The sequence below is a fragment of the Primulina eburnea genome, chromosome 11 (genome assembly GCF_022965805.1).
Source record: "Primulina eburnea isolate SZY01 chromosome 11, ASM2296580v1, whole genome shotgun sequence".
NCBI classification, from domain to species: domain Eukaryota; kingdom Viridiplantae; phylum Streptophyta; class Magnoliopsida; order Lamiales; family Gesneriaceae; genus Primulina; species Primulina eburnea.
In genome coordinates, this window is record NC_133111.1 from 40,033,378 (window position 1) to 40,058,094 (window position 24,717).

A 24,717-nucleotide genomic window follows, 5' to 3' on the forward strand; every position below is an offset into this window, starting at 1 on the left:
ATAAAAAAATTTGATCACTCCTAATTTTAGTAACCAAACTTGTAATTTTCCCCACAAATTTTTTATGGTATAATTGGCCCTTAATTCTTATTATTTAGTAAATAAATATTGTATCCAATTGAAATTATTATACGTAATCAGGATTTCAATATAAAGGTTAGAGGAAACTTAAAATTATATTTTTGGTGGGGAAAACATAATATTTTTATTGTTTTTAATAATAAAAAATATGGGTAAATATATATATATATATATATATATATATATATTGAAGAATTAATTGAAAATTAAAATATTTTAGAGTTGAAGGATGGATCCATTTATAAGTATATGATTCCATGTACCGCTTAATTTCGAATCTTTTTAAATATCCATTCGTGTGAACAGCGTAGCAAGCAAATATATTCCCTGTGATGTTAGATTTCGATAGATGAGATCATATCTATGTGGTATTATCTTTATTTCATTTCAACGGGTAAGATTTTATCACATATATAATTTCAAAAAAAAAGTGGGTCCTATATATGCATGGACAAATCTTAGTCCATCCATCCTATCATAAGAACAATATCTATATAGATATGATGAAATAAACCTTAGAGTTCTACATTTAATTACATGGATCGTATATATATATAATTTATGCGTAAAATAAAAGATCTAATAATTAAAAAATGACACTATATATATAGAAATGGGATTCCCTTTTTATAAAATAGCAATATAATCATTCTTTCCTTAATCTATTTTCCTTTTATAAAATCAACGTATTTCAAGATTCCTAGCAGTTGAATATTCTCTCCGAATTTCATTCTCCTTTCCCAGAAAAGATTTCCATTCATGCTGTTCATTAACTCTTATATATAAACCTTTGAATTTTCAGTATATATACATATAGTAGCCGATTAAGATCTGTAATCATGGCGGCAAATGCTAGCGTTGTACCGTCGGCGTACCAGGCCTACACCTCTGCGGCGGTGCCTGACTGGCTTAACAAAGGAGACAACGCATGGCAGATGACCTCCGCCACCCTTGTTGGCCTGCAGAGCATCCCCGGTCTGGTGATTCTATACGGCAGCATAGTGAAGAAGAAATGGGCCGTCAACTCCGCGTTCATGGCGCTCTACGCCTTCGCCGCCGTCGTCTTATGCTGGGTGTTGTGGGCGTACAAAATGTCCTTCGGGGAGAAGCTCCTCCCATTCTGGGGGAAGGCCGGCCCTGCCCTCGGCCAGAAGTTCCTTATCAACCAGGCGGCGCTTCCTGCCACCGTCCATTACCACAAAGACGGCACGGTGGAGACGGCCATGGCCACGCCCTACTATCCAATGGCTTCGATGGTGTGGTTCCAGTGCGTGTTCGCGGCTATCACGGTGATCCTGCTTGCGGGGTCGTTGCTGGGGAGGATGAACATAAAGGCGTGGATGATGTTCGTGCCGCTGTGGCTGACGTTCTCGTACACGGTGGGGGCTTTCAGCTTGTGGGGCGGCGGCTTTCTGTTCCATTGGGGGGTGATTGACTACTCCGGCGGGTATGTGATCCATCTCTCGTCGGGGATCGCCGGAATCACCGCTGCATACTGGGTTAGTGCTGTATTGTTCTCTTTACTTTTTTCTTCCATTTTGTTCTCTCATGCGACGACCAAAGACTAATAAAATTCCAAGAACCATGATTAAATCATTTTAAATTTAATTCACTAGTCAAATAATTTCTTTAGTTATCACCTTTTAAATTTTTGGGAAATAATTTTTTGTCCACTAAATTGTTTTATTTCCGGTTTTGATCTAACAAAAATTTTCAAAATTTTCTTATCGAAATTTTTTATTATTTTAGTCTAATCGTTGACGTATCATCAACAAATCAACAATTTCTGATTCCAAATCAATTTTTTCAAAAATTTCATGCTACCATAAGAGATTATAATTGAGATTCACTGAAAAATCAACAAATTTCTTATGTATTTTGATAAATGTCCCCTGTTGGATATATATATATATATATATATATATATATATATATATATATATATATATTAAAAAATAAAATTAAAGTTAGTATATCAAATCAAAATTTTAAAAATGAGTGGATCAAAACAAAAATAAGAAAATTTAATCGACAAAAAAAAGTAATTTCCTCATTTTTGTAAAATAACATTCGAATATCTATTACAAATAACAATTAAATAAATTTGAACTTTAAAAATTTATATAAAATTTTTGGGAAAAAAATATGTTTTAAATTTATTTTAATACTTTTAAGGACGGGAATGGGAAAATTAAATGCCTGAGATAGGGTAATAGGAAGTGGAAGACTCATTCAAGGAAATAGGCATCCCCAATGAATGCGCGTAGGCCCGTAGAGTTTGGAAGAGTCTTGAAAAACAACAAATATTAATCAATTAATTAATGGTGCAAAGTCTCATGCATGCTTGCCATTCACTTTCCGAGCCATCCACCTCCTTTGTCGACTTTTTTTTATGAGTAATACTAAATTTACATATCAATCAAATTTTAAAAAATTATAATTTTTATTTATCATTTATAATAAAAATATTTCAAAGAATAATATAATTTGAAATGGATATTTTTCAACTGGAAATTGACATACTTTATTATTTAATTAATCATATTAAAAATATACCTTTTTGTTTATAATGAACATAAAATTCGCATGAAATGGACTAAGAATTAATATATGTATATATATATATATTTATTGAATTCAGGTTGGTCCGAGGACGAAGGCGGACCGGGAGAGATTCCCGCCGAACAACGTATTGCTGATGCTTGCGGGGGCGGGGTTGCTGTGGATGGGCTGGGCGGGGTTCAACGGCGGTGACCCTTACAGCGCCAACATCGACTCTTCCATGGCGGTGCTCAACACCAACATCTGCGCCGCCACCAGCCTCCTCGTGTGGACTTGGCTCGACGTTATCTTCTTCGACAAACCTTCTGTTATTGGCGCCGTCCAAGGGATGATCACTGGCCTGGTTTGCATCACTCCTGGCGCAGGTAATTTTATCATCTTCTCTTTGTCAAATCTGATGAAATTCAGTCCACGCACCAATCATCGTCATTTAAAAATGGCTATACAACTAGTTTTAGATTCTATTACTGCCCCCTAAATACTTCTCATGATTTAATAATAGTTTTTGAAAAATCAAGGTTAATTTGTACGTTGAACAAAATTTTCAAAGCTTTCAAAACCAAAATTCGAAATGAAAAAGTTAGCAGACAAAATGTTATTTTCTAGTAGTTTAAATACGACTAGCTCGTTTCGTTTTCTTTGCAATGCGACGTGACAATGATGTGATGTTAATATGACATCGACTTATATACGGTTATATTAATATTCTAGATAGAACAAATAAATTTATTAAAATTTTAGGATATTAAAAACTAAATAATTTGATAATATTGATAATCAAAATCATAAATCAATAAATATATTTAATTAAAAATATATTTTTTCTTTTTAAAATTATATTCACAATTAAATAATAATAATAATAATAATATATTTATATTACAACAAAACAAACTACATCACATATCCCACGAAGTCGCCGGACGATGGACTCCACAAATTGTTCCAAACTTCCAAACCGAATGCCGCATGTGAAATTAAGTCCATATTTCTACGTATAAACGGTAACTTACGAGACATCTCTACATTCTGTAGGAAAATATTTAGAATTCCCCTTGCAAATAAATCTTGTACATTTATTTGCAAACTAAAAGTTGTATTATGAAGCTCTGTCAAAAAAAAAAAAAAGTTGTATTATGAAGAATAAAGTGATACTTATATAATGATAATAACATAAATAACGGGTGCGCTTGGATCGAAGAGTTTAAAACCGTGAATTCAAATCTATTTGATTGTTGAGTAGGTCTCATGTGAGACGGTCTCACGAATTTTTATCTGTGAGACGGTCAATCAAATCGATATTCACAATAAAACATAATACTTTTAGCATAAAAAAATAATATTTTTTCATGAATGACCCAAATAAGAGATCCGTCTCACAAAATATGACCCGTGAGACCGTCTCACACAAGTTTTTGTCTTAATTGTTTGAATCAATTTATATTATGTTAGATGAATTATATTTATGTTACTTTTAAATCCATCTATTTGATTTATGGATGTGCATTGGTAATTACGATGAATATGAAATGCTTAATTTAAAATCCCAACGTTTAAATCAAATTTTTATATCCAATCGGAACCTAAAATAACATTAATTGGTAAAAAAAATATGAATGTAAAAAATGTATTTCCATTATATGTCAATTGTTATTGCAGATATTATAACTCATTATGATTAATTGCCCTTATTGCCTATTAAAATCCGGTTCACCAGGTCTGGTTCAAGGATGGGCAGCAATAATTATGGGAATCCTCTCCGGAAGCGTGCCGTGGTTTACCATGATGATCATCCACAAGAAGTGGTGGCTCCTCCAGGCAATCGACGACACCCTCGGCGTCTTCCACACGCACGCGGTGGCAGGATATCTCGGCGGCATACTCACTGGTCTGTTCGCCGAGCCGATCCTCTGCTCGCTCTTCCTGCCTGTCACGAACTCAAGAGGCGGTGTCTACGGTGGTGTGGGCGGAGTGCAGCTCCTCAAACAGATCGTGGGCGGCGGCTTCATCATCGGATGGAACATCGTCGTCACTTCCATTATTTGTGTTGTTATCGGTTTCGTGACGCCACTGCGCATGCCGGAGGAGCAGTTGCTGATCGGAGACGACGCGGTGCATGGGGAGGAGGCGTATGCATTGTGGGGAGACGGGGAGAAGTATGATTCTACTCGGCATGGTGGCACGTCGGATGATCAGACGCTGCGGCAGAAGTCGTCCATTGGTTCTACGCAGGTGGTTTGAGGCGGAAGATGCATGGTTCTGCAAAGCTCTATTGTGTGTGAATTTTAGGAAAATAGATTTGAATTTTTTATTTAGTTACTCAACTCGTAATTGATTATACTGTTTACATGAGATATCTTTGAATGTAAAAGTGTTTGAAAAGATTTTTTTGAAACAACTTTTGGAAGTTTTTGTGATTTTATTATTTAAAAATATATTTTGATTTTATTTTGAAATATTCTTTATAATAAAATTTAAATATACAAAGGGTACTTTTTTACTCCTTTTTTTGTGAGCAAAAATTTGTGCGAGATGGTCTCATAGATCGTATTTTGTGAGACATATCTCTTCTTGTGAATATCGATAGAGTTGACCCGTCTCACATATAAAGATTTGTGAGACCGTCTCACAAGAGATCTAATCTTATCGTTTATTTGTAGGTGTTGGAAGGGATAGCTGAGGTTGGTGAATTAACAAAATACTTTTTTTATATACAATGAGATTACATGTTATTTTTTAATTATAAAGTTATCTCAACTGTATTTTAAAAAAAAGTTTTTCAATTAAAGTGTGTTTGAGGTAGTTTCGTAATTTCATATATAACATGTAACACAACGTACAACTTTTATTGTACATATAACACAACTCGTGAATGAAAGTGTAATCCAACGAGGTTTTGAGCAGGTCGCTTAGTTTTTTTTTTTTAAAATAAAACAAAATTGCTAAATAAGAAGGGTATATTCATTCTAAAAATTTATGACGGTTTAAATGATAGATTTAGGTGGATTCGAAATATTGTTATTGATTTGTGTACAATTCCATGAAAATTTGAAAAGATTTTTATAAACTCTTATAAATTTATTTTACCAGATTTTTATAGCCAAAATTTATAACTTATTATTGCAATTGAATATGGAGAACTTCCTTCAATGTAAATTAATTGTTATTTGTTTTTATAAATGGATTTTTCTTAATAGCTAAATCTATTGATTAATAAATAATAATAAAAAAATCTAGTCCAAAGCACACAGCGCGTAATTGAATTAGAGTTTGAACTTGGATAGGATGACAGTGGAAGGATCAGTAGAAGCAAGAACATGTCGAATCGAGGATGATGAAAACTCGAATATATTGTTAAAGAAAGAAAGGAAGAAAAACAAAAGGAAGAATTGAAGAGCTTGATGAAGGAATTAAGCCGAAAAGGCGGGGAGTTTTCTATTTAAGTAGGGTACGTACCTCCTCATATGGATCCGAAGTATCTTAGTTTTTCAGAAGAAATGGATGGAGAAATTATTGATTCAAAAGGGAGTTTTTGGGCTACATGTTTTAGTTACTTTTTTTTACCAACTGCAGATTTTATAGAATGGTATATGTTTTAGTTAATAAAATGCTATCTATGTCAAGCAAGAAAGGTATTCGAAATTTTTTACCAGACTGAGACTGCTATATATTAGCTAGTCTTTACTTGCAGATCCTGCTGCACAAGTCCGTCGTAAAAAGTCCGGTGGATTCCGAGGACAAGAATTCTCAGAGGGGCATGTTTAGTGCCCAAATGTCTCTGTAGTTTACTTTTGTTATATTCAACATGTAAGGAATTGTTGTACAGGAAATAAATTAAAATAATATTATGTGTGTATCAGAAGTTAGTGTTGTGTCCGGTGTTGTCAACACTGTACACAACATGACAGCGGAATTAAGTATTTAACACACAAATATAACTTTAATAAATTAACTCTAGATTTAAATTATGCACAAGTACGAATACTTGTGCGATGCCTCATGGTAAAAAATTCACTAGAAAATTATGTAAATCGTTTACACCAAAAACAATACTAGTGAGAAAACAAAACAAAATTCCTTGACACTCCAAGGAATTAAAAATGCATCAAAACACACCACATAAAACTAGATGCATTAAATAAAAAAAGTGTGTTGCTTAAAACCAAACGAAACCACTCTTCGATCAACACTCTGCGTCAGTGTTGTTCTTGAGTGTTGGCAACACCAATCGGCAACACGGTATAACAGTGAATCAATCACACAAACTCTTCACAATCTGAACTCCGTGTGTGCACTCCCGAAAACCTCCAGCAGATCCTCTCCACAGCAAATTGATCACACGATCACACAAAAACGCCTCAACAAAATATAGGTTCGGCTTTTGTATTTTTCGTCTGTGTATGCGCTCTTCTACCGACCTCACGAAAGAGTCACATCAAAAGACTCACACGAAAAGCTTCGACTCTCCAACTCTCTCCTCTATCCCACACACATGACGGCTACAAGGCACTCCATATTTATATCTAATGCTTGACCTAAATATCTTCCCATAAAAGAGTCCTACAAAATATAAAAAGAAGATTTCATTAGATATAAAAACCTTTTAAACAAAGATAAAATATCTTGGAGATAAAAATCGTATTAAAACAAATCATATAATATCTATACATAATATTATCATTTAGAAATAAATCAAGCAAGATTTGATAATCTAGAAATAAATCAAATAAAATCTTTTTAGTCTAGAAAGGCAAAATCTTAAACTGATATTATCAATTTAACAAAATAATAAAGGAATAAAATATTCCTTTCAATCTCCCCTTTTTGCTTTTCTGGACAAAACATCCAAAAATGATAATCTTGGTAAGCATCACCGTCATTAAGCTCCCCCTGCATTTGAGTATGTCTCCCCCTGAGTCAAAGTTCGTCTCCCCCTGAATTAGACATGTTAGAGCACTGGTGTTGTTGACAGTGTTGTCAACACCATCGTTAGAACACCTGAAAACATAAGAAGACATACGAAAGAAAGATTCAATAATCAAGCAAACAGATATAAGAGCAACCCACAAACAACATTACAGACAGAGTCTCAGCAACTCGAGATGCTTCAGCACCATCCATAGAACCATGTCATTTTTGGTTCTCCTTCTCCCCCTTTTTGGCCAGAATGTAAGCCAACTTCCAAAAGCAGATTATACTCAGTTATATGTAGAACGTGAGAGAAAATTATAAAGATATATCAGGAGTTGAGCACAGAAAAAACCTCAAAGAAATCACGAGAGTAAGGAAAGATGCGAGAGTAAGTGAAAATAAGCAAGAGTAATTAAAGGCATTTAACGACAGCAAAACATATTTACTCTTACACAAAAAATTGATTCAATCATTCAGCACCAAAAAAATCCACATGGTAAAGGTAATATTTATGAAATTTACCAAAAACACTAATTACGGTTCTATCCCAAAAACAAACAGTAAAATTGATTCAAACTCATGTTATGACAATTTCAAAAGAATATCCAGTGAAACCCACATCGATTATAACCCACTGACACAAGTAGTCACATAAATTCAAAATTTAGGTAATCAAGGTTTTCATCAACCGTCATAAGTCAATACTGATATGTCACTATACATGATGAATTCACGAAACAAACATCAATATGCATGTCCTAAATATGCCTCCAATATGATGAATTATCGAAATGTCAGGCAGTGTAAAAATTGTGCAGTGTCTGAACTTGGTGTTGGCAACACCTCCTGGCAACACCACTGAGTTTTAGTCAAACTTCCATAAAATTTTATTTTGATTCAGAAATGGTAGCTCCCACACTAGAAGAACGGTCTTCAATGGACTCCCCTAGGTAGCTTTTTCCATTACTTTTTACTTAGAAGTGGTAGCTCCCACACTAGAAGAACGGTCTTCAATGGACTCCTCTAGGTAGCTTTTTCCATTTTCTTCTAAACAATTTTTTTTTTTATTTACCTCTTTTCTGTTTTTCTCCTTTTGCTTACATTTTCCAAGTCATCTTTTCACTTTAGACAAGATCATGATTTTCATGAATATCCTCAACTACTCAATGCCTTGGATTTGAGCAAAAACTATTTCTCAACATACGATTGGAAGTATGAACAATCAGATGGTACCTTTCAGAAATTTGCCTTCATTGTTCAGTCATTACAAAAATAAATAAGATGATTATGATTATGCAGTATGCCTAACATCCTAAAAATAGTCATGCACAAACGGATGTTGTCTCTGGTGTTGGCAATACCTTGGACAACACTGAACAAATGTTTAAAGTACACACATGCTGAGAGATTTCCAAAGATTGGAAAATCTCTCAAAAATCCAAAGGTTTCGTGAATATATCAGTCAGTTGATTCTCAGTCCTAACAAATTCCAGTCGAATTATGCCTTTTTCAACCAAATCTCGAATAAAGTGACGCCTTATATCTATGTGTTTTGTTCGAGTGTGTTGAACATGATTCTTAGAAATGTCTATAGCACTTGAGTTGACACAATGTACCATCATTATTATTGTTGGGTTCAATTTGAGATACAAAACACGAGTGACTTACCTGGGAAAACGTGGAGCTCATGCATATTAAACCAATCATTTTGCGGTAGTCCACCTTTTCTTGGTTTCTTGTTTGCACACCATCATGTAATTCACCAATGATTTGTGATGATGGATGATTCTTCTGAATCTTGCTGGGAATTTCTCTTTCACAATTAATCACCACATCATCATTATCATTGTTATCATTATCCACAGTTTCTGTTCGGTTCAGAGGCGGTGTTGTGCTTGGTGTTGCCTCACTGGTCTCAACACCAGGCTCAACACTGTTTCTGGTCATTGCCTCACTTATCTCCAGCCATTCTTCTACATCAGCCTCCGATGTTTTAACTGTCAGATCTGCAAGACCATCAAACACAACGTTAATTGATTCCATTGTAGTCCTAGTTCTCAGATTAAATACACGATAAGCACGACCATTAGTAGAGTATCCAAGAAAGAGACATTTAACACTTTTTGAATCAAATTTAGCTAGATGATCTCTATCATTCAACACATAACCTACACATCCAAAAATATGAAAATTTTTGAGGTTTGGTTTTCTTCCCATGATAATCTCATATGAGGTCATTGTAGAACCACTCCTTAAATAAACACGGTTGGAAATGTGACATGCCGTATTTAAAGCTTCGGCCCAAAAACATTTTAACACATTCTTAGAACTAAGCATGACCCGAGCCATTTCTAGGAGGGTTCGATTTTTCCTTTCAGCTATGCCGAATTTTTGAGGGGTCTTCGGAGATGAATATTCATGAATGATACCTTTCTTATGACACAAAAAAACAAAATGAGAATTTTCAAACTCCTCACCATGATCGGTTCTTATTTTAACCACCCTCATATCATACAGATTTGTTATCCTAGCATGCAACTTCTTAAAAGCATCAAATGTATCCGATTTTTCTCTAAGAAAACTTACCCAAGTAAAATGTGAAAAATCATCAACACAAACAAACGAATATTTCTTACCACCCAAACTCTCAACATCCATTGGACCGAGTACATCCATATGCAAAAGTTCAAGGCACTGTGTTGTCCCAAAGTGTTGCAACACCGGGTGCGCAACACGGGTTTGTTTACTCTTCTGGCATGGACCACAGACATACACAACACCTAAATTTAAATTGGGCATACCTCTCACAGCATCAAACTTACGCAGATTCTTCAAGGAATTGATACTCACGTGTCCCAGTTTTTGATGCCATATGTCTAAATCACTCACCTTGGCACTTCGGCAATCATCACCTTCTCCCAATTGATAGCAATTTTCAGCGGAACGAGTACCTGACATTACACAAACATTGGAATCATTAAAAACTTCACAATTATTTTTATTGAACTTAACATGTAAATCATCATCACAAAGTTGACTTATGCTTATTAAGTTTGAGTTAAGTCCTTCAACATGTAGAACATTGTGAAGTTCAGGAAGCCCATCAACATTCAGGGTTCCTTTGCCTACAATTCTTCCTTTGGCACCACCACCATAGGTTACACACCCACTTTTTACTTCAACATAATCCGTGAGGCGTGCTTTAGATCCTGTCATGTGGTGTGAGCACCCACTGTCAAAGTACCATGCACCTGCAATGTTAGTTTTTAAAGAAGTATAAATGATATTGCAATGAATAACATTTTTAGGTACCCAAACTTTCCCTGTGGAAGATTTCTTGACTACGGTGTTGCGCCTGGTGTTGGACAACACTGTGGGCAACACCCGATTTGATTTCCAATTCAGGTAGTCGTTTCTTAGTTTGTAGCAGAAGGGTCTGATGTGCCCAGGCTTATAGCAGTAGTGGCAAATAAAATGTCGCTTTCTTTGCTTTGGTTTGGAAGTTGACACTGGTTTCTTGATTTGTGATATCTTCACTGGAGGATCAACTTTCAAAGGAGAGGAAGAAGCTCTATTTTGTTTCGGCCTTTGTTCCGATGCTAGCTTTGAGATTGCCAGATTCTCCATAGGAGGGTTCACCATTAAAGGGACAGAATTGTCTTTAATTCCCTTTACAAACACAGTTGGTTTTGATCCGGAGTTGGAAGATTCACCATGTTCATATGCGCTTTCAACATATCCAAGACCAGTTCTGCCATCCTTTCCCATTGTTAACATTGAGTCAAGTTTTGACGAACTTGAGTTGAATTTTCCAATAGTCTTTGAGGCCTTCTCAAGCTCATCCTTGACTTTGCACAATTCAAGATCTCTTCTATTCAACAAGACTTCGAGTCGCGACAAATTGCCTTTTAACTCAACATTTTCTTTTGAAAGAATTGAATTTGTCTCGTTTCTTTTAAGCCAATCAACATACAACTCTTCATACATAGCCTGCACACTTTCAAAGGTGAGTTCCTCAGAATCAGTATCCTGTATTTCATGATTACCTGAGTCATTGTGAGATTTAGCATTGAGACACAAGGATTTTGAAGTGGTGTTGCGGCCGGGTGATGCAACACCAGCGGCAACACCGTGTGGGTTGACTTGCAGCCAGCATTTTTCCTTCAAAACAGCAGTGTTCTTGGATAATATGTCCATCGGGATTCTGTTAAATTTCCTGAAAAAAAAAACAACAATAAATCAGAATCAATCACTTAGTGTATCAAGCGTTGGCTCTGATACCACTTGTAAAGAATTGTTGTACAGGAAATAAATTAAAATAATATTATGTGTGTATCAGAAGTTAGTGTTGTGTCCGGTGTTGTCAACACTGTACACAACATGGCAGCGGAATTAAGTATTTAACACACAAATATAACTTTAATAAATTAACTCTAGATTTAAATTATGCACAAGTACGAATACTTGTGTGATCCCTCATGGCAAAAAATTCACTAGAAAATTATGTAAATCGTTTACACCAAAAACAATACTAGTGAGAAAACAAAACAAAATTCCTTGACACTCCAAGGAATTAAAAATGCATCAAAACACACCACATAAAAACTAGATGCATTAAATAAAAAAAGTGTGTTGCTTAAAACCAAACGAAACCACTCTTCGATCAACACTCTGCGTCAGTGTTGTTCTTGAGTGTTGGCAACACCAATCGGCAACACGGTATAACAGTGAATCAATCACACAAACTCTTCACAATCTGAACTCCGTGTGTGCACTCCCGAAAACCTCCAGCAGATCCTCTCCACAGCAAATTGATCACACGATCACACAAAAACGCCTCAACAAAATATAGGTTCGGCTTTTGTATTTTTCGTCTGTGTATGCGCTCTTCTACCGACCTCACGAAAGAGTCACATCAAAAGACTCACACGAAAAGCTTCGACTCTCCAACTCTCTCCTCTATCCCACACACATGACGGCTACAAGGCACTCCATATTTATATCTAATGCTTGACCTAAATATCTTCCCATAAAAGAGTCCTACAAAATATAGAAAAAAGATTTCATTAGATATAAAAACCTTTTAAACAAAGATAAAATATCTTGGAGATAAAAATCGTATTAAAACAAATCATATAATATCTATACATAATATTATCATTTAGAAATAAATCAAGCAAGATTTGATAATCTAAAAATAAATCAAATAAAATTTTTTTAATCTAGAAAAGCAAAATCTTAAACTGATATTATCAATTTAACAAAATAATAAAGGAATAAAATATTCCTTTCACAACATCCTTAAACTAGGATGCTTCTTTGTTACTTCGTATGGTTTTCTACTTTCCCCCCTCCTTCTGATGCAGGTCTTAAAATCAGTGAAGTTTTTACGCCTTTTTCGCTGCAGGTGGGTTGAGTTCACTGAGAAAGGTGTCGCTAAGAGCCTAAGAGGAAAAATCTTAAATGGTGAACAAATTGGTATGCTGCAACTCTTTTTAATTGTTGCTCTCTATGCTGTTGTTGCATTGTGGTTGTAACTTGCAAGACTACCGTATCTGATCGCGAACGGTATCCTGCACTGATCAATGCTGTAGCTGTTCTTGATTTCTTTACATGAAAGAGAACCATTTATTTTTTCCATGCGTGATAGTGTTATCTTTCCCTAGCTATTTTTCCCAAAAGGGAATCATGTGTTTCTATAGGAATCAATTCAGTTTGATGATTTCTTATAAATTTAATTATTCTTGTATTAGGAGCATTACTTTATGATTGACACTTTCATACTCTGCTTCAGGTGGCAGGAAAAGGCCAGCATTCTGTTATGTCCTTTGGGATATCAAACACTTGAGAGTAAATTCAAATGGGATGATCTTACTGAAGAGATAGGTGCTTCAAATTTCAATTAAGTTGTTCCATATCTTCCCACACAGTACAGTCCGTAAATTCGACATGTAGTGAGCTAATGCACACAAATGTTTAGAACAATCAAGAATGCCACTCAGAGATCAGAAACCGGCCTTGGAACTCTCCGCTGCCAAAGAGAGTGGGGCTTTAGCATATCGAAAGTCGACCAGTCTGATATAATTTATCTTGCGTAGGATTTCATCATCTTGATGAACATAACTCAAGTTTTCCCCTTCAAATTAACCACCGTTGACATTATTTTTTGCTGATGCAGAAACACACAGTGGAAATGACACCTAAAAGTGATACTCATCAATTCCCTCGGAAAAACCAGTTGATGAAACTGGAGAGAACAAGGAACCCTCTAGCCTCTAGGGATATCCTAGCAGGAGTAAACTATCTCTTAGTGGAGGATTTTCTTGTGATACTTCTGATATAGTAAACGACATGGTATGTTTATTAACTAGGTAGTGCATCCAAATTTTCAAAAATAACACAAGCAAAATCATGTTTGTGTTCTAAATGAATATTACTCGCGATGTACGCTTCTATCAAGGTGTTCTCCTGTGTCTGGATGTATCAGAAACTGGCCAGGCGTTGATCGATTACTTGTTAACGCCGAGATGAAGCATGTTTATCATATCAATAAAATCGCTAGCAGTGTGAAAGTTTAAAAGTATGACGATATATATTGTCCAGGCTTGAGATAAATGGTTCCAGTATGGTAGTAGAATGAGAGGCTGAAGGGGTTAAGAGCATTGGAGAAAGATTATTTCATTAAGCTAGCAGAAGTTGCTGAATCAATTAAGTAATCCAGGAATAATGGTTTTCCAAATGAAAAAGGGCTGAAAGATTTTGAAAGCAATAGGACACAACATGAAAAGAGTGAAAAGGGTCAATAAAATTGTTAATTTGTTAAATCCACTACTCTTTTATACTATCTTATATTTTGAAAAGCTAATTATATTATTATTCTAACTCTACCTAGGGGTGAACATAAATTCAATTAAACCGACCGACCCGAACCCAACCGAAATAAGTTGAAAATTCTGTTCGATTAATTTAGAAATTCAGTTATAATATCGGTCAGCCCATTTAACTATTTGTTTATTAAAAATAATTTTATGTTAAATGTCTTACATCTGATTGATTAAATCTTTGATAGTTGTATATATGAAATTGGACAATTCTACTCTTTTAAGCTAAATTTTGAGATTGAGTTATGTTTAAGTCTTAATCTAAAACATATTTATTTTTTGACAAAAACTTGTGTGAGACGGTCTCACAAGTCGTATTTTTGTGAGACGGTTTCACGGATCTTTATCCATAAAACATGTCAATTATGTCTATATTTAAAATAATAATTAATATTTTTTAATGAGTAACTCAAATAAGAAATACATCTCACAAAATTGACCCGTGAGATCTTTCGGTTTTTGTGTTTTTTTAATACACCACAATTAACATAGAAACCCACAATCATTAATTTAATCAAACAAATACCCTTCAAACTACTCATACATTCTAACTTGACTAAATTTAACAGACGAATTATATAAAAATTGACGTTCGGAATTCGATTTATTCCGATCCACAAAATAAAAAACCCGACCCTTTTTTTTATTTATCTAATCTAAATCTAAAAGGCAAAAAAGGTCGATGATGTACCCAAAATTGAGAGGCCTGGAATATCGGAATGTTGAGATGAATACGGAATGTTTTAGGATTACTTTTCTTTGAACAAAAGTTTGCCTTAACTCTAACACACCATTCATATACAATCTTACTATTATTTCCCTTTGCTCGACATTTAGCTTCTCACAGACTAATACCTCGACACGACAATGGACGAGGAAAGAAGGAAACGAGCGAGAAGCGCGACCTTAGACGACGAACTCGAAGAGGTTTTTTATTTAGTATTTTACTATTCAAGATTTTCTTATCTGATCAAAATTGCATCATTATATTAAGTGATTGGTTTTCTTGATTTCTGATCTAGGAAAGAACAAATGAGATGATATCCATGGTAGAAAGTGAAACCGACGAGGACGAGACGAGTTCTTCCGACCTATCGACTGATGAAGATCTTGAGCTTAGTGAAGATGAATTTTTATATAGTGAGATCCAATGTAAGTAATACAATTAATGGTATAATTTTTTTTAAAAAAATGGAAATAGTTATTTAATCTGGTTTGTGATTATTGCAGCTGAAGAATTAGGGTTTGTGGATGAGGATCAGTATGACTTCGACTACCATGAGGTTTCATTCTATTTTTCTATCAACTTAGGCTCATTATTTGATTAAACTTATTAATTATTTTTAATTTGATCAAGTTCTTTTCAATCCATTAATGGCGATTTACTTCGATTCAATCGAAAAATCGAGACTCGATCGCGTATTTTAGTTAATGTTTGCGACCTCTAAAAAATTATATTATGAATTAATATTTTTCCTTCACAAATTTCTGTAATGGGAAACATTCTGACCTATAATAAATATATGTGCTGTAACATGTATAGGAAATGGAGGAAGATGATATTGATCCAGATGAATTATCATATGAGGTAAATAAAATCAAAACTGACGCTAATTTTAATTAACATATATCTATAATTTTAATTGATTGTCGAGAAGCAATAATTGTGTCTGTCTGGAAAGCGATTGAAACGTAATTTTTTTTTTCTTTTTGCTATTATACGGTTTAAAATAATTAGGTTTTACGAATACTAATAATTATAGTTTTGGTTTAAACAACAATCATTCGATCCTATATTAATATGCATGATATGATAAATGAACATGTAATTTTTAAACAGGAATTGATTGCTCTTGGGGAAATGGTTGGAGCAGAGAGCAAAGGAATATCAGAAGCTGAAATCAGTAAACATTTGAATCCATTAACATGTCAATCTACTACCAATTTGCTAATTGACAGGTATTCATTCTAATCTATGCCATTTTTCCTAATTCTATTATTTTTTCTACATAGTAATAAAAAGAAAATTTATAATTTTCGCCTATTATTTATACGACATAACACTACCAAATTTAATTTTGATTATTAATTCGGGTCGAATTTGAAATTTTTATCGAGGCGATATATATATAGGTGTGTGATATGCCAAGTTGAGTATGAAGAAGGGGAAAAAATAGTCACTCTACAATGTGACCATCCATACCATTCCGATTGTATAACCCAGTGGCTTCAGATTAAGAAGGTAGATTTAATTTTATTATATTTTTTTTTATTTAATAGCATTATGGTTTCTAAATTCAAATTATATTAATATATTTTATTTGCAGATTTGCCCCGTATGTGGGAAAGAGGTTTCAACTGCTGAAATGGCCAATAGTAGTAATTTGAATAAAAAAATAGGGTAATTATTTTGTGCAGCTTCGTTCAAATTTATTTGTATAATAGTTGAAATTTTAGTGCAAATTATATGTTCTAAATTATTAGTTATTACATTTTTTTACGCAAGTAATTCGCATAAATTTTTCAATATTTTCATAAATTAAATGGGTTGGTCCAGTCATTTTACAATTTTTTGGTTTCAGTCTACTAATTTTTCAATTTTTTGTCTCGATACATAATCTTTTCATATTTGAGTTTTCTCTCTGAGTGGTCAATTTTTGTTGGAAAAAGCTGATTAGGCAATGCATGAAGCTGGTGCAACTTAAAAATTGAGGATTTCTTGATTTATTTCGTTACATTTCCACTAAGATATCACGTTATATCCAAGTCTAGTCAGTTTTTAGGCAAAAATTGACAACTCCGGAAGAAAATTGACCAAAATAGCCAAATATGATAAGTTAATATATCGAGACCAAAATTGAAAAGTCAGTGAACTGAAACTCAAAAATGCTAATTTATGGATCAAAACATTGTATTAACCCTTTCATAAAATATTCCGTTCTTGAATAAAACGAAAAATTAAATTATCTTTGAGCCCATATCAGAATTATAATCGGACTTTTCAGACTATAAATATATACAAAATTATAACTAACGATTACGATATAATTCAAATCTATATATATATAAAAGCAGAGTTTTTGCCAAAAATAGTAATTTCCCGCCAAAATGTCATTTCTATAAAAGGAAAGATTTATCATCAACATTGAAATATGTGCCCTGCAATAAATGATCACTTCAATTATTGTTTGCATTGATTATATCAATTCATTTAATTCAATTTTGAATTTAATTAATTTTTATATTAATTCAAATGTAATTTATGTATTAAATATTTTTTTATTTTTTTACTCAAATTAAAACTAAACTATATTGAAAAAGTAAACTATATTAAATTTTTTTTCATTAATTATATCAATCAGTTTAAGTAAAAACTATATAAATAAATTTAAAATAAAAATGATTGCAATGTTCAGTATCACTTATGAAGTAAATCATCCAAAAATAAATTTTGCTATTTTAAGTAATTTATTTCTCAAAATACTTACTAAAAAAGAAATACTTTATTTAATTAGTTTATTTAAATTTTCTAAAAATAAAATTGGTTGAGTGTTAAAAATTATCATTACAACAAAATATTCCAATGGACATTAATGTACTATTTAATAATCATAAATTTTTTATCTCAAATACATATTATTTCGAAATTACCTTAATTTTAAAGAATTATTGCATTGTAGTTTTCTTCCAAAATCATATGTATATTGTATATCTTGATTTGTCTTCTTAAAAATTCAAATAAGATAGCACAAGAAAATTAAAAGAAATAGATTCAAAAGAATTTCAAATGGTCATTAAATTACTTTCAATACACATGTATATTACTCTCAATAATCAGAAATGTTTGACACTCAATGCATGCAATTCGAGATTTTCATAATTTGAAAGAGTTATTAATGTATGTTATAATTCTGTCAAAAGCATCCAATGTATACTTTTTATCCCTTGAGATGTCTTATTTGAATTTTAAATTATAAATAATGCAATATTGTATATTATATTATAAACCAATTTTATTAAAATTTATCTTATTAAATTTATCTATTCCAAAATTTAATTCTGAAATGGATCTTCTTTTCAGCACCATATATGAGTTGAATCCTTTCAAGATGTAATGTTCGTTTAAATTTAGATTTATTCGTTGTTATGAAATACCTACATATGAAAACAACGAGACATTGAGTCTGAAATCTATCTTTCATGATCAAGAAATAAAAAATATTATTATTCTATTTATACAAAATTTTAATTATTTATTACTGATGAGATAATTTTCTTTTATATTACAAAGTTCACGGATACATGATAGTATAATATCCCGTAATGGAAATGATTAAACCAATTCTAAAGAAAGCAAATATCTTATTAGAAGACACTTTTTAAAATTTGTTGACATTATTTTGGAATACACATAATAAATGTTAATAAAATAACTTTTCTGATTTATACATAATCTACTTATGATAAAATGTTTCATTTTTCTTTCGGAGTAATAGGCTGTTGTGTATAGTACGAAGAGATTTTGTAAATTAAATCACAACACATTTGGATAAAGATATTGATGAAAAAATTATTGTTATCATTTAAATGTGTCAAACATGTGTCATGTCACAAAATTGTTTGTGAATGTGGATTTAGACGAAATTACTGAATTTTTAAAAAAATATTTTTTATTAATTTTATTGAATGTGATTTAAAAATATTTTCTTATTACTTTTTTAAAAAATAATAATATATAACTTCTCGAAAAGTAAATAATTAAATATGTATTGAGGTTGATGGCCGATATCAATACACTAAACATGATAAACATCATGTTATTGTCTTAGGCTAACACGATCTAAAATTTTGATATATGATAGAGATTATTATCCAAAAAAATTAATCGATATGCGTTGTATATAAGAAAATTTTTAACATTAGTGAAAAAATAGTTTTTATTTTTATTTTTTATAATTGTATTATTTTTAAAAATTTAAATATCTATTCATTTTTCACTAATTTTTAATAATATCATCCCGTGCATCGCACGGGTTAAATACTAATCTTATAAATAATATAACAGTTCAAACTCAACATGTCAACTATTTTTCTCATGTGAGCAACTATGGCTCCATGACCTCAACGGCTCAATATAAATAATGGCAAATTTGTCAAACACATAACCAAACACCCCCCAAATTATATGCATGTTCCACTATAATTAATGTATCTAAACTCTATAATTTTTTAAATATTTTATTTCTCCTATTAAATATCCATCTCATAATTTTATAAATTATTAATACTATACTGTTTTGAAATCTTAATATTTTGAATTGCTTTTTATTTAATGAAACATCTCACGTTAATAGTAATATTATAGCCCATCATTCACTCAAAAATAAAATATTGTAATACATCAAGTTATGATATTTAAAAGAATCATTGTATAGTATATAATTAATTTAGACAAAAAAAAAAAGAGAAGATATCACAAACTAAATTATTTCAAAATTCTTAAATTCTCTTTTCATTAACATCTCACAATTATATTTTTAATAATGTAATAAATTATCTAGAAATTACATACAAGGCAATAAAACTTATGAAATCTTTTGATTCAAAGATTTAATTTCTCAAAAAAATTACTTATTAATTAAGAACAAAAAATTATGAATTCGTTATGTGAACTGACAATTTTACCCCTGGTTGCCGTTGGAATCTCGTCTACGAATAAATTCAACGAGTTTGGCCATTTCAACCCTCCATTCAAAGAACTTGACCGGAGTCTTGTCCGGTTCGGCAACTCAAAGTCGTGCATGGAAATAACTCTCCATTATTAACAACCTAATGGAAGAATCTAACCAATTTAATTTCCTAATTCTCTCAATTCTAGCATAAAATCCGCATACCCGTCAAACATTATGCTGCAAAGACAAAAATCAGTTCAATAATTGACATCAAACTTAGTAAATCCTGCCCGTATTTGCATATATATATATATATATATATATATATATATATATATATATATATGATTTGAAGATGATTGATGGGTTCACTTGGGCTGCTTGAAGGGTTTATTTGTGATGACGAGTTTTGAAGAATCAAGAATCAGGATGAGGAACAGGAACGGCCGGGGGAAAGTGTCTTTTGAATGGATTTTGATCCTCTGCATCATCATCAGCTTTGGTCTTGGAGTTCTTTTTAGCAACAGGTTTTGAATCTGTAGACAAATAATGAATCTTGGTTTGAATTGAAATTCGAATATGTTGTTGATTTTGTGTTCTTTGGGCTCAAATTTAATGTTATCTGCGTGGTTCATATATTACCATTCATGTAATGGAATTGAAATATTCATGAGATCATATTCAAGTTAGGCAAGTTGACTGGGTCAGTTTGAATTTTTCTGTCACTGCCCTCGTTCGAATCCCCGAGTTATTCGGGTTAAAGAGTTGGTGAAGCCTAGAAGGGTTGGGCAGGCTCATGTATCCAAATTTCATGTGTACTTATTTTTAAAAGATCCAATCTTTACCCTTAGTAGAACATTACATATTCGAACATCAAGTATACTGGTTTGTCTGGAACTTGAAATTATGGTAATTGATATAGTATTATTCAGCTTTAGCAGGTGATAGAATAAGATTTGATCTTGATCCTATTCCATTCCAATTCCATTCAAAAAATGAAAAGTTCTACACAATTGCGATTCTTGTGTTTCAGCAGTAATATATTGTTTTATGGAGCTAATGTCTAAAATATGGAAGAAAGAAGCGTTTTGCTAATATTCGCCGGTCAGCTATATGGCGGTACATAATCTCCAAATGATTTTTTGGAAAAAAGATCTTTTTTATTAATTATTCGAGAAGTGTTGAATATATAACTTTTTTTTGTTGTTGTAAATTTGCTGATTTTCTTGCTCTGACCCTGTGCTTGGGATCATTTGACTGTAGAATCCTGGTTCCTACTGAACCAAACGATCAGATTATTCATGCGAGAAGGGGTTCAGTCGATTTTGAATTAACATCTGAGGACAGTGCAACTAATAAGGTTTATTTCATGGCACCACTCTTACTCAAATAAAATTCATGCTCAAAAAGATTGATTGCTACTTTGTGCGTATCTGTAATTTTTTTGGTGGTTTGGAATGGTAGAAACTGCCTCTGGAAAAGGAAGATGTGGTGGGAGAGTTAAACAAAGCCAATGGAGCAATTGAGTGAGTGATTTGCATCACATTTCCTAACGAAAGTTAAGCATGTTTTGTGTACTTAATGGAGAACATCAATGTAAAACGTCCCACTATTAAAAAACTAATCTTATAAATCTTAGAAGGTTGGTTTTATTGAGAAATAAAGCTGATGTAAAAGGTTATATAAATTTCTGAAGCTACTTTTAATTCATGGCATTTCGATGTTATGGTGATGTGAATTTTCTTGACAGATCTTTGGACAATTCTATAGCTAAACTACGTTTGAAGTTGCCGTCGACTAAGAACTCCCACACGACTGAAAACTTTGAGAATTTTACAGCCGTTGATATCTTTCCTGACAGTACTTTAACTAGGAAGAAAGCCTTCATGGTCGTAGGTATAAACACGGCATTTAGCAGCAGAAAGAGGCGTGATTCTGTTAGAGAAACATGGATGCCTAGAGGTGTGATTTCCTATACTGTTCTTCGTTAATGATGTATTTTTGCTAAAAATTAACGAAGTTGTCTGATTAGGCAGGAGTCTACTTAAACTTGAGCAAGAAAAGGGTATCGTTGTCCGTTTCATGATCGGACACAGGTTAATATTTTCATCAAATACTTGGACATTATGTCGTTTTCTATGCATGTCTCTATGTTAAATAATATTTGTGTTTTGTTCAGCTCAACATCCAACAGCATTCTAGACCGTGCAATTGCCTCAGAGGATGCACAACATAAGGACTTCCTCAGACTTGTATGAGCAAGTAGAATAAAGACATCATTCGCCCGCCCCACTGTTTCTCATTTCATTATTGATGAATTTTCTGTCTTGAAGGAACATGTGGAAGGATATCATGAATTATCAGCAAAAACAAAGGCATTCTTTTCCACTGCTGTGAAAAGATGGGATGCTGAGTTCTATGTCAAAGTGGATGATGATGTTCATGTAAATTTAGGTGCATACGCCTTTTTCATCTACAGGCAACAAAAGTACGTAACTTTGTTTCTTTTCAGGTTGATCAGAGTATGTTGTTTCTCATATTGCAGGAACGCTAGCTGCAACTCTGGTACGTCACCGTGCCAAGCCCCGAGTATACATAGGATGTATGAAATCAGGGCCAGTTCTTTATCAGAAGTAAATGCTGCTACTAATTTTTGTCTTGAACTAACCTGGTTACCTTGATTCATAGTTTTTTCCACTGCTCACCTGTGATTCTCTTTTGTAGAAATGTGAAGTACCATGAACCAGAGTATTGGAAGTTTGGAGAGGAGGGAAATAGGTATTTTCGACATGCAACTGGGCAGATTTACGCCATTTCTAAGGAACTTGCACAATATATCTCCATGAATCAGTAAGAAACAATAAAAGCTCCAATCTGATAAAGATGGTTAATCCATAAACTGCTTCAAAGGCTATTAACAACATTTCGAGTAACCATTATTTACGCTTCGGATGTAATTTCAGACCCATTCTTCATAAATACGCTAACGAGGATGTATCACTTGGCGCTTGGTTTATTGGTCTTGAAGTCGATCATGTTGACGACCACAACTTCTGTTGCGGAACACCACCTGGTATAGAAATTCTCTACGCTCCTTAATTCTGCTTTGTTTCCGTATTTAAATACTGATGCTACATATATTGAGCGAAATCGATTTTTGATAACTTTATTTTTATTCTCTGCGCAGAATGCGAATGGAGAGCACAAGCAGGTAATATGTGTGTAGCATCATTTGATTGGAGCTGCAGTGGAATTTGCAAGTCCGTGGAAAGAATAAAGGATGTTCACGCCAAGTGTGGTGAAGATACTGCCACTCTTTGGAATGCCCTCGTCTAGTTTTAGCAGCTACACGATGAAAAAGGGACTACGGTCGACAATCTCGTTCTTTCTGTTTCCTGGAAACCATTTGTCATACTATTGACATGGAAATTAAGATGGACGCTTGAAGATGGTGGATAACATGTCTTCTGTATATCTAAACGTTTTTTGACCAAGAAAGGTTAAAATTAAAGTTAGATGAGCTTTCGAACCAGATGCTCGTGTTCGACCGAAAGGGAGTAGGATTACAGGGTATAGTTAAGTTAAAAAACCTCATCAACATGATGATTACTTCATGTTTTCACTCTATATATTCCAATTTAGTGTATAGTTTTACACCATTATCGACTCAGATGATCTGTCTCAAAGATAAAAAAATTCTCCAAATCGTTATAAACTAAATGTTATTGCTGACCATGGATCATTGAACCATAAGAGATAATAAAGCAATAAAGAAAAGTTAAGAGAAATGTGGAAATTGTTCATTCTCATCAAAATTTTCAAAACAGATAGATTTCTTCAAAGCTTTAATGCAGAAGGAAGCCTAAAAGATAAATATAAAAATAAACTCTAAATTCAAAGCTTAATTCTTTCAGCTTGATGTATCTCTCTACTTATTTGCGGCTTCTTTGACGGGAACTTTGATTGAGCCTGAGCATATTCCTTGGTTTCTAGTGTATTGTTCCCTCTCCGATTATTATGCAAATTCGAGAGAAATTCACTTACTTTCTAACGTAAAAGACAAAAAAAATACATACTTGATATGCATCAAAAGAAAGAAGAAACCAGCTATGGCTTTGAAATTAGATTTGAATACGAGAAAAATTGGTATCGTGAAATCTATATGTACACCAATGCACGTTGCGTACTTGTATAATTTTCTTTTTTATAATTAATTCGATTTATATTCAATACCATGATACCAAAACCTTTATCTTTGTTATACCCAAACTCAATGATATAGGAGAGATATATGAGACCACTTACGTTATCTTCAGCGTAAATGAATTAATGGAAGCACCCACAGGTTCAATCAATCACCTAAAAATATTGAAGTCCAACCTAAATTTCAGCCATTAATACCATTTTGAATTCGAAGCTTCCAAACTGGGAGGATATGATTAAATTGGGAATTTTGGTGTAAAAAATTGATTATAATGTTTAATTAAGAGAAAAGTTGAATTTTTTGTTTGTAAAATGATATTGCTTCGATATAATACTCACTACTCTAGGCAATTTGCATCTCAAGATACATGTATCAGTATTTTGATATAGAAATACTACACATCTCG

At 32.9% G+C, this 24,717-nt stretch overlaps 3 protein-coding genes and 1 long non-coding RNA gene across 6 annotated transcripts; all 4 read left to right on the forward strand.

The window, feature by feature from the left end:
• The first annotated feature begins 728 nt into the window (after nucleotides 1-728).
• On the forward strand, nucleotides 729-5,059 carry LOC140806012 (ammonium transporter 3 member 2-like). The gene is made up of 3 exons (XM_073162440.1): nucleotides 729-1,580; nucleotides 2,723-3,008; nucleotides 4,361-5,059. The coding sequence occupies exons 1-3, from the start codon at nucleotides 921-923 to the stop codon at nucleotides 4,882-4,884; spliced, it is 1,470 nt and encodes a 489-aa protein (XP_073018541.1). The 5' UTR covers nucleotides 729-920; the 3' UTR covers nucleotides 4,885-5,059.
• Nucleotides 5,060-12,869: 7,810 nt separating this feature from the next.
• Nucleotides 12,870-14,350, forward strand: LOC140805063 (uncharacterized). Of its 2 annotated transcripts, XR_012112259.1 has the most exons (4): nucleotides 12,870-13,032; nucleotides 13,349-13,648; nucleotides 13,733-13,908; nucleotides 14,015-14,350. It is a non-coding gene; the product is annotated as an uncharacterized lncRNA (long non-coding RNA). The 2 variants fall into 2 exon arrangements; XR_012112258.1 differs by having other exon boundaries at nucleotides 13,733-14,350.
• A 900-nt stretch (nucleotides 14,351-15,250) lies between these two features.
• LOC140805274 (E3 ubiquitin ligase BIG BROTHER-related-like) lies at nucleotides 15,251-16,920 on the forward strand. Its single transcript, XM_073161529.1, has 7 exons — nucleotides 15,251-15,362; nucleotides 15,458-15,587; nucleotides 15,666-15,718; nucleotides 15,979-16,023; nucleotides 16,276-16,394; nucleotides 16,569-16,677; nucleotides 16,763-16,920. The coding sequence occupies exons 1-7, from the start codon at nucleotides 15,303-15,305 to the stop codon at nucleotides 16,838-16,840; spliced, it is 594 nt and encodes a 197-aa protein (XP_073017630.1). The 5' UTR covers nucleotides 15,251-15,302; the 3' UTR covers nucleotides 16,841-16,920.
• A 3,278-nt stretch (nucleotides 16,921-20,198) lies between these two features.
• LOC140806015 (beta-1,3-galactosyltransferase 7-like) lies at nucleotides 20,199-23,598 on the forward strand. Of its 2 annotated transcripts, XM_073162444.1 has the most exons (11): nucleotides 20,201-20,634; nucleotides 21,371-21,467; nucleotides 21,572-21,633; nucleotides 21,858-22,069; nucleotides 22,140-22,203; nucleotides 22,287-22,359; nucleotides 22,441-22,561; nucleotides 22,653-22,740; nucleotides 22,832-22,957; nucleotides 23,071-23,180; nucleotides 23,295-23,598. In XM_073162444.1, the coding sequence occupies exons 1-11, from the start codon at nucleotides 20,507-20,509 to the stop codon at nucleotides 23,441-23,443; spliced, it is 1,230 nt and encodes a 409-aa protein (XP_073018545.1). In that variant the 5' UTR covers nucleotides 20,201-20,506; the 3' UTR covers nucleotides 23,444-23,598. The 2 variants fall into 2 exon arrangements, with proteins under 2 accessions (XP_073018546.1, XP_073018545.1); XM_073162445.1 differs by lacking the exons at nucleotides 21,371-21,467; nucleotides 21,572-21,633 and having other exon boundaries at nucleotides 20,199-20,634.
• The last annotated feature ends 1,119 nt before the right edge of the window (nucleotides 23,599-24,717 follow it).

Bases quoted from the DNA above. Each gene is read 5' to 3' on its own strand.
- LOC140806012 (XM_073162440.1), top strand. From the start codon at position 921: ATGGCGGCAAATGCTAGCGTTGTACCGTCGGCGTACCAGGCCTACACC. The intron at 1,581-2,722 runs GTTAGTGCTGTA...TATTGAATTCAG, and splicing joins GAATCACCGCTGCATACTGG to GTTGGTCCGAGGACGAAGGC. The intron at 3,009-4,360 runs GTAATTTTATCA...CCGGTTCACCAG, and splicing joins TTGCATCACTCCTGGCGCAG to GTCTGGTTCAAGGATGGGCA.
- LOC140805274 (XM_073161529.1), top strand. From the start codon at position 15,303: ATGGACGAGGAAAGAAGGAAACGAGCGAGAAGCGCGACCTTAGACGAC. The intron at 15,363-15,457 runs GTTTTTTATTTA...TTTCTGATCTAG, and splicing joins TAGACGACGAACTCGAAGAG to GAAAGAACAAATGAGATGAT. The intron at 16,395-16,568 runs GTATTCATTCTA...ATATATATATAG, and splicing joins ACCAATTTGCTAATTGACAG to GTGTGTGATATGCCAAGTTG.
- LOC140806015 (XM_073162444.1), top strand. From the start codon at position 20,507: ATGACGAGTTTTGAAGAATCAAGAATCAGGATGAGGAACAGGAACGGC. The intron at 20,635-21,370 runs GTTTTGAATCTG...ATTTGACTGTAG, and splicing joins GGAGTTCTTTTTAGCAACAG to AATCCTGGTTCCTACTGAAC. The intron at 22,360-22,440 runs GTATGAGCAAGT...TCTGTCTTGAAG, and splicing joins ATAAGGACTTCCTCAGACTT to GAACATGTGGAAGGATATCA.